This window comes from Miscanthus floridulus, chromosome 5, assembly GCF_019320115.1.
Source record: "Miscanthus floridulus cultivar M001 chromosome 5, ASM1932011v1, whole genome shotgun sequence".
Classification (NCBI taxonomy): domain Eukaryota; kingdom Viridiplantae; phylum Streptophyta; class Magnoliopsida; order Poales; family Poaceae; genus Miscanthus; species Miscanthus floridulus.
The window spans coordinates 44,337,593-44,347,536 of NC_089584.1; the positions used below are offsets into that span (position 1 = coordinate 44,337,593).

At 40.6% G+C, this 9,944-nt stretch overlaps 1 protein-coding gene across 1 annotated transcript; it reads left to right on the forward strand.

Moving 5' to 3' along the window:
- The first annotated feature begins 962 nt into the window (after positions 1 to 962).
- Positions 963 to 2,785, forward strand: LOC136452088 (uncharacterized). Its single transcript, XM_066452730.1, has 2 exons — positions 963 to 1,195; positions 1,349 to 2,785. Exons 1-2 carry the CDS (start codon positions 1,046 to 1,048, stop codon positions 1,985 to 1,987), a joined length of 789 nt encoding a protein of 262 aa, XP_066308827.1. The 5' UTR covers positions 963 to 1,045; the 3' UTR covers positions 1,988 to 2,785.
- Positions 2,786 to 9,944: the final 7,159 nt, after the last annotated feature.

Consider the following 9,944-nt stretch of genomic DNA (forward strand, 5'->3'; position numbering starts at 1 on the left):
TACTACTACCACTAGCTACTTAATTTCACCACAAAACAGAAAAAACTACACTAGGAGCAGTAAACATATCGTTTGATCGTGTCATATGTTGACAGTTAGTTAACCGCAGCTAGGGAAGGTTAATTCAAAAATATCTAAGCGATCGTGGCAGGTCTGATTGACCGTCCAACTCCCTGTTTTATATACTGACTACGTTGGTGTTGTACATATACAAATATACAAAGTATATAAAATACTTGCATACGTCAGCTTAATTGCATAGCTTGTTTTGTAGAAATATTTATTTTTTCATGAAATAAAATTATCTCAAACAACAAAACGGAGTACACCATTGCAAAGAGCTCGTCGAGACGATCAAAATTGATATATTATTTACTATATTTGGAGCTCCGAATAAAAAGATATCAATTTTGTAAATTAAAAAGGAGTGCTGACGTCATCGCTGACTTAAGCACTGCTACAGTGCCATGCAAAACCGCCTAGGAAACCGGCCAGGGTCCTAAAGTGAACTTTTTCAAGAGTTGGAGGACCAATGTTATCCGGTTTTGAAGTTGGAGGTTGAAATCCATACTTCTACGATAGTTGGAGGTCCTAAAGTGAACTTTACCCTTTTTTTTTTTTGTGTGTGTGACTGCCACAAAGCCGGGTTCAAGACCAGGACTTTGGCCATTTCCATCCTAATTTAGCACGTTCTTTCTTGCCAGAAATCAATTGCTAGTACTCAACTCTTTTTCGCCTTTCCTTTTCCTTTGGAGAGGAATTCAACTTGTTCCGGTTTGGGAAGCAAGTTCCCAAATGAAACCCGCGCCAGAAAGAACCTGCTGTGCGTCCGGTGCAACACAAGTCCGAAATCGCTTCCACGCAGGCGCACGCAGCTGCCCAGAAGAAGGCCCCGGTCGACGTCGCTTTTCCAGGTGCACTATAAGTTGGCGCGCGAATTCCTCTCATCGCTTCAACCCGGATCAAAGACCAAGACGAATCCAACGCTTTCAGTTGCCTCCAACCCAACCTCCTACAGTCCTACTCTGCTGAAGTGCTGAGATCGATGGCAAATCTGTTCTTGAAGCAAGCCAAACAGGACGTGGCGACGCGGCCGGTCTACCCGCCGGAGCTCTTCGACTTCATCGCCTCCAAGACCCCTCGCCGCAACATGGCCTGGGACGTCGGCACCGGCAACGGCCAGGCCGCAGCATCGGTCAGTCGATCATCCTCGTTCTCCCCTAGTCCTCTCCCCAGTCCCCACGCACGACTTTTATCGGCCATTTCTTGCCAATAAAAGGTTGGCCAAAAGCAAAATCGAGGAAGATTTCTCGTGTGGACGCTGACAGACCCGCTTGAACTTTTGCAGCTGGCGACACTGTACAAGGCCGTGGTGGGCACGGACACGAGCGCGCAGCAGCTCGCCTACGCGACGCGCCTCCGCAACGTCCGCTACGTCCACACCCCGTCGGACCTGGCCCTCGAGGGGATCCACGCCACCGTCGCCGCGCCGGCCTCCGTCGACCTCATCACCGTCGCTCAGGCCTTCCACTGGCTCGACCTCCCGCGCTTCTACGCGCAGGCCCGCTCCGTGCTGCGCCCCGACCACGGCGTGCTCGCCGCCTGGTGCTACACCGAGCCACGCATCGACAGCGCCGTCGACGCCGTGTTCTGGCGCCTGTACCACGGCTCGGAGAACTACTGGGCGCTCAACCGCCGCATGGTCGACGACGAGTATCGGAGCGCCGACTTCCCGTGCGACCCGGTCGAGGGGGAGACGCACACAGGCCCGTTCGAGTTCTCCACGCAGCGGCGGATGGACCTGGATGACTACCTCCTGTACATCACGTCGTGGTCCGCGTACCAGACGGCCAAGGATAAGGGCGTCGAGCTGCTCGACGAGGCCACCGTGCAGCAGTTTGCGGCAGCATGGGGTGGCGACGGGAAGGAGGTGAAGACCGTCACGTACCCCATCTTCCTCAGGATTGGCAAGGTGAGGCCAGAATGAGATGAAGATGATGCACGGAAAAGAAATAACTCGACAAATTATGGATGTCCATCAAGCGCGTCCTCGCGCACGTCGGCGAATCACCTGATTAAAACACTGGTAAAAAATATATGTTCAATCTTTGCATGGAAATAATATTAAGGGAAGCCCTCGCGCGCGTCGGCGAATCACCTGGTTAAGACACTGGTAAAAAATATATGTTCAATTTTTGCATGGAAATAATATTAGGGAGAGAAGTTTAATCTAGATATGTCATGCACAGAAACCGAAAGATTTAAGTTTTTTTTATATGGTGCAGGACACATCTATTCTACATACTTTTCAGATCATGACATTTTCTGTACGTGGTAATCATAGACACGGCATTTCCAGATGAGTGCGTGGTAATCATAGACATGGCATTTTCAGATCATACACATATCTGAATTTCGCACTGAGATGGAGTCTATTATGAAATTCTAAAATCTTGGAGAGTAACAATGCTTATACATTTAAGCAAATTTGAGTTCCATTCCAAAGGAAATCAAATCATAGCAGTGCAAAACATAGAAAATAAAAACTCCACTCCAACCCAAGAGAAATAATCTTTGCTCTCACTCTTGCTATGCTTGCTCAGATTCCTATACCTTCTTCCAACCATTCCAAACATATGTGTTTTAGAATCTATAGTTTTTCACTAGCCACTATATCCTATTTTAGTTTTTTTTTTCCAATTCATCTATTTTGCATTCCTTTGTTCCAGACAAGCCCTTGCTATCAGCAAAGAATTGTTAGATAGTTGACATAGATATACTTCGTAGTGGGCTTCTCCTGGCGTTTTAGGCGTCTCTTGTTCTTCCCAGCAGCATGTGCCTCACCTGCTCCTTCGATGGTCGTTGCACCTTCATTTCCCACTTCAACAATGACAGGGTTAGTGCTACTGATAGTATAGTGTGACATTACGATACCACCCAAGAACACTGAGAATGGCAATCAAATTAGGCAACTGCCATAAAAAACAACCAGTAAATATCAATTGCACCTGCATTTATGTTTTTTCCAAAAAAAATATCTACATGGGGTTCATAGTACAGGGTAGTCATTTTGGCCAACATGTAAGACGGAGAAGCCATTACCATCATGTAATGAAAACATCATGATCAATGGAAGAAAGAAACCTAGGCAATAGTTAAAGGAGGAAGCAGTAGACAAGCTGGCGCTACTCCAAAAATGGTGCCGGTCATGGACAGATAAAGGGATGGCAATAAATTCCAGTAATTCGGCCCTACTGATATCGCCAAATTCATAACAGAAGTTCTTATAATTCAAAAATGGCAAAAAAGGAAAGAAAAAAAAGTTTGGCATGCTGCTAAAGCACATTCATTCTGTATTTTGTTATTTTAATGTACACTTGTATATTTTTGTATATTAAGGATTTTATTATGGATCTGGTACATTTAACTTCATGGAGGTCTAAATCTGCAAAACAATCCCAAGACCTTTAGTTGTTAGGAGCATTCATGCATATATCCTATGAACATGCTGCTAGGACATGTACCTTTGCAGTCAATGTAGGCCACACAGAAGGTTGACGAAGTAGGCCATGTAGGATTCAGTACATGTGGCCAATAGATGTAGACATCGAGAACATTGACATATAAGAAGGTTGTCATTGCAACTTTGACACCACGACATGCGCCACCACCACCAACCGCCTCACCGCCATGGCCAGGTCTTGCTGTTGCTGCAAAGAAGTGCAGTGAGCTTACTCTATTTTAGATTTTAGAATTATGTATGCGTGCTAAAGAACATAAAAATGATAACAATATCTGTGCAAAGCCAAGGGTGCTATACAGTTATTCCATGGTGATGCACATCTCTGGGATATGGTAATATATTGATAAAAGATTAGGGTATTCATGGAACTCTGTCAGTGCCATGCTATTGAGAACTAAAAACCAAAAAGTTAGTCAAATTAAATCTATGAAGCGAATAGCAAGTCATTATTATACAGGTAATAAATGTTTCTTTCGTTTTACAAATTTTAATGTGGATAGAAACTAAGCACAGTTGTCCCCTGCTGGACATCTCCTGTATATGGCAATGACAATGTAGTTGATAAAAGAAAAGGCCTATGTATGAAACCCTCTCTTAGCAAACATGTATTTAAGAATCAGAACTAAAACACAGAATAATATTACAATTTTCATTTTAGGAACGGACAGCTATCGCGGACTGCACATTTCCTGTATATGCCAATTCTATAAAGCTCACCTACAAAATGGGAGTGAAGGAAGGGCCCAAGGAGCCAGCCCCAGGCCAGTGGCAGAGGATTCTTCGAACGACTCATGTTCGGTACACTAAAACATGCTATGTCAGACCTCTCATTTCCACTGAACTAATTATCACCACCGCTACCTATCACTAAACTAATGGGTTAACTATATATGAAAATGTCAACTATCACTCTACTAATTCTCATTCTATAGCACATAAATGGCATTTCCTCTCACTAAACTAATAAATCCATATTAAATCAATTTATCCCTCAAGATAAGGCTTAGGACCAGCCTTACCTTGTGATTAGAAGAGGGCGAAGGCAATCAGAGATGCGCTTCTTGAGCATGTGCACAAGCTTGATAATGGGCTAGGCATAAAACTGGCATGGGATATGCATTTCCTCACACTGGCTTGTGTATGTGGACTATTAGGCAGGTAGTTTAAGCCTGACAAATAGGTTATGTAGAGATATAGGTGACCAAGTACTAATTGGAATGTGTTGCATTGTTATGGTATAATCAGGAAGCTAAGGTGGTAACAGCTATTCCATAATTATGAACCATACTTTGAGAAACAATCATGCAAGGTAAGAGTCCATGCAGGTTCTTGTTAATACAACACATGTGAACCCAAAAAAATAGCAAGAGCTACATAGGAAATTCACCAGGTTACTATCCTGTGATATCCACAATTTTGTGTTGAACACCAACAGCGGGGAAACCCTTACAAATAATGTGAGTCAAGGGAAGACAGTGATATGATAAACAAGGAACAAAGAATGGAAAAATAATAAAAGTTCCCTAAAGAACTCACCCAAATGTCGCATGATGGGTTTAGACTATTTCTGCCAACAGCACTCGGAATAGGCTAGCCAACCTATGTGGGAATTTTTTTTCTTTAATCAATCAACAAAGTACTGAAGGGCAAAGCGGGAAAAAGGAAATATGGAAAATAGATGTTAAAATATAGAAATAATAATAAATCAAAGGAACATAGAGGAACAGGGCTTGTTGCAACCAGGAGATTGTCTGAACCATAAGCGCCTCACAAAAAGGACATGAACTGAACATGTGAATTAATGAAAAGCATGAACACCAAAGCAAAGAGATGAATCAGGTCAAGCAGACCACACCACGGATAGATAATAATTCAGTAGCAGACGATACATGGTTATGGAATCTGGTACCTTCAATAGTTGGGATACCCATGTTCCATGTATGATTACGGAAACAGCTATAACTCTTTATTTGTTAATTGCCGAGAAAACAGAGCCAGATAGTAAGGTTGCTCAGCAAGGATTTTTGTAACTATGATTGAGCAAATAAATATTAACTCTATCTGTTCCCCTTGTCTATAGCAAATAACAGAGGTATATGACGAATTTAACATTTAATAAATCCCAAATATGCACTGTCTAGGTAGCAAAGGTCACAGCACCTGAAAAGCCTTTTCACATATGTAGTTTACTTTATAAATAGCAAAAGAATATAAGTAGTTGCAAGGCTATTTTTCGTTTGTATGTATTCACCCAAAATAGAATCTGACATGATGGAATATAAAGTGATGGCCATAGTGATGCCTATCTATTATGTCTGGATTTTTTTTATAAGTCAACGGGGGGAGGGGGAGAGAATCCCCTACCTACATTATATTAATGTGGATGTCTGCATTATGTTAGAAGACTGTGAATTCATATTCATAGAGAGAGGTGGCTAAAAAAATGCACATAAGTACCTAATTGGGAGGCTGCATTTGTGCAGATCCTGGAGAATTGGGGGTGTTGCTTTGCTTGTCATCCTGGTACTGCACCCTGCACAGTTTGGAATATGAAGCCTCTGCCATTTTTTGCTGTAAAGACCTTTTCCAAGATTCAAATATAGCTTCTTTTGGTTTCTGTGCAAAATAGGAGCATAAATGTTTATGAGCATTGAGGTAACTATCATATTAGTCTGCAGTGATCTGGAGCTCATAAAAGTTTAGGTATAGATAATTGTTGCTACATAATTCTAGGCACTATGCTAAGGTGTAAAATAGAGATGAGAAGAGAACATGTCACTATGAAGGAATCTCAAGTAGGTATGTATTATAAAGATAACATAATGGGAGGCCGTATATTTTTGTTAACTGATATTTTAAAGATGATACATATGGAATGTATGCAGGCAAGGAAAACAGCACAACAAAAAAAGTAGAAGATAGTTTTGCAAATGGTCGTGCAAAACAACACCTTTTTTAAAAAAAAATCGAAGCAATTCGATCTTTTGATGTTAAACAGTGATGACAATTACCATTATTTGGTGTCTAAGGAAAATAAAACCGATGGAGAGAGAATTTTTATATAGATTCATAATTTAAACCAACATGGCTGTGCATTCTCATTGGGGTCTCATTGTTGCCATCTTACTGAATCATTGAAAGGGTCCAACTGAAACAGACTTCACTAAACTGATATATGGAAAATCAACATCCACACTAACGCCAACAATAACACAGAAGAATGCAAAAATACAAGAGGTACCATAAACAAAAATCTAGAGGCATATTTCCATGTATATGGATATAGTTTTATTATAACTTTGAGTCAGATTACCACCTATTTTACTTGTAGTACCTCTATCAAAGGAGGAGATATTATGGTTTCAAGGTTAAAGCACAGTGCCACGATAGAAAAAGGATGCCACAAAAATTTCAAAAAAATAATACTATGATAGGGGAAGAAAGCAGCACAAATGATGGCACCTTCCTTTCCCCAATATGTGCAAACAACTGGTACGTGGTAGCAAGATGTAGAATAATTACCTTACAAGATTGACATGTATGTATAGATGATTGCAGGACCACCGATAGCAAAGGCAACTAGAGTTGTGCCTAATAGGAAGCATTGAACCACAAATTAGCCACTGTTATGGACTGGCAACAAAATATTTCATCGGTGAAATTTTTTGTACTGATACTATACTTTTGCAAAACAGAAGAGACATGTTGTAAGCATCACCAAAGCATGGCAAGGCGACACATGGTAATATGATGAAATATGTTAGATCAATCTATAACATAAACAATTGTACTGATACTTTTTAATCTTACACTTTAATTCTACTAATATGACAGCATCAACAATGAGAGCCAAAAAGAGAAATCAGCAGCCAGTCATGATCACGACATGAGCAATGAGAAGCAAAAAGAGAAACCAACAGCCAGTTAGTTTTCATCACCTGGAATGTAGCTTGCAAAAAGATCAGATATTCAGATATCACTTTCAAACTGGTTGTCCATCAACATCTTCTAAGGTCTTCTCATACTGCAACTAAAAAGTTGGCAGGAAACATCTTTTATGCTTTCAATTTAGGCCCTCTGAACCACCAAGCAATATAAAAATCAGAAGAGAAAATATGTCAATTTTAGTTTTAGATTGAAACATGGCAACTAAGATGGTGTAGACAAAACAGGACCTATAAATGATTTTACAACCCTAAAAAGGAATTCCATATATACATCTTCCCTTTGGCACCCTAGGTGCCACAAGATGCTTAATTGTTCAAAAGATGCTTTTATCAATTTCTAAGCATTACCTGAAATCATTAATCAAACAGAAAGGCTCAAAAAATAGATACCGCAATATTATGTGTTATTATCCATGAGGTGATCATGCAGCCAACTGCTGGCTCAACAATTTTTAGATGGTTGATGTTGCTGTTTATCTACCTTTTTCTCTCTGATGGATCATCCCACAGAATAGGGTGAAAGTACGAAATTAATAACACAGGCAATAAACAGTACCTCTCTTTAGTGCCTAGAAACTACACAAAGCAGAAGAGGTAGGAAGAAATACAAGAAAACAAATGCAACCATTGAGCATTGCTTTAACTATCATTGAACAGGTACAAAGATAGTGTCAACTTTGGGCATGATGGTTGGTTCAGTTGTGAGCATTGCCTCAATCATAAAAAAAGAAAGATGTAATGTGGAAAGGTAGACCATGATAATTGCATGAAACATCAAACATAATTTATGCTGCAATCATCACAGCACTTGCAATTTGTCTCAAAGCAAAACATAACAAGAATAGGAAACCGTATTCATCACTGTGCATGACCAAAATGGAAACAATAAATAAAAAACCATCGGTACATGGTCTCAATCTTTATCCTACACTAAGAAACCAAACAAATATCACAGACATGGTCATGTGCTCAGGTATATTGCATAATACCTGCCTGCTCTCAAAATCCAGTGGAACCTAGCAGGTCACATCCTACAAAACCAAAAAAATCGTAGTTAGATTGGTAAGAGAAAAGGGGGACAATAGTAGACCTAGGGGGGAATTGATCTTAGAACAATAGATGCAGGATAAAATCAAATAGAGTAAGGATAGAGAGGGGGAGTAAACTAGCGAGCGGAAGGATCGAGGGAAGCAGAGCCGCGCCGACCGTCTGCAGGAGCTCGCGCAGAGGGGGCCAGTGGCCGCGGCCGCCGGGGCTGCTCGCCCACGGCGCGTCGCCGCACTGTGCCGACGCCACCCGCACCGCGGGGTCTAGCTCGCTCGGGTGGTGGGGGGAGGGGGGCCGCCCGCGCCGGCGCGCGCGCCCGCATAGGTGTCGTCACCTCACACCCATCGCTGCCTCCGGAGGGAAGGAGATAGAGAGGAAGGGGAGAGAAACGGAGGGGAGGCAGGTGAGGGAGATATTTTCCCCTCAAACCAATCACACGTGGACATGTTGTATGCTACAGTAAAGCGATGGTGGGGGTAAAGGTGAACTACAGATCGGGAATTCAACGCTGTAAATTTTTTTTGCTACCGTGGACCTGTCGGGTTGATGGCCAAACTAACATGCTTTGATAAGAGTAGATATAGGACTACTACGGACGAGCTGATCGATCATCTAGGGATCGATGCTCTTAAATAATGATTTATTTATTTTATTCAATTTGCAAATGTTTGTTCACACAATTGAATTTCAAATTGTAATGTAGTTTTTTGTTCGATTTTTTGTTTGGTGTCTTCTTGACAATATGTGCACTGTGATATAACAGATTATCCAAACTCACTCAAATGAGTGAAATCTTTGGTCTTGGATATATGTGGTTAAGTAAACTCTTTTGACAAATTATAGATAATACACTTCTCCTATATTTCAGGTGTCTGAATTTTTAAGATGATTTCAGGCAATATAACCAACTAGTACAGATAAATTGTAATTTTTGTGATTTGTTATTTGACTTTGTATCATAACATATTAAAAATTTGTCCTTGTCTGACTATAGATAACAATTATAAATTGTTAATTATCTTTTTGCCAACATAGATCATATTTGGTCGGGTCTATGATTTTGTTATTCTCAGAACAAAAAATTACAGATTATAACTACATAAATTGCAATGAACTAAAACTATAATTTTAGTATAAAAATATATGCAATAACCATCGTTTGAAAGCAAGCTAAAATTCACTAAATGTTAGCAAATCCCATAGGTATACTACTTCAAACGAGCTGACGATCAGCTACTTAGAATCTTATGCTGATATATAACCTTTTTAAAATAAGGATTGATTTTTTATGGGGTTAGAGTTGTTTTGTTCATAACCCTATTTCAAATTGTGTTGCAAGTTTGAGTTCAATTTAAGTTTGTTGTATCAAAATTCGCACCCCTTTTTGAGACTGTAAATTTCACTTCTAAATTAGCTCTTTAAATTAC

Excerpts from the sequence above, each read along its gene's own strand:
- LOC136452088 (XM_066452730.1), top strand. The coding sequence starts at position 1,046 with ATGGCAAATCTGTTCTTGAAGCAAGCCAAACAGGACGTGGCGACGCGG. Across the intron at positions 1,196-1,348 it reads ACGGCCAGGCCGCAGCATCG|CTGGCGACACTGTACAAGGC; the intron begins GTCAGTCGATCA and ends GAACTTTTGCAG.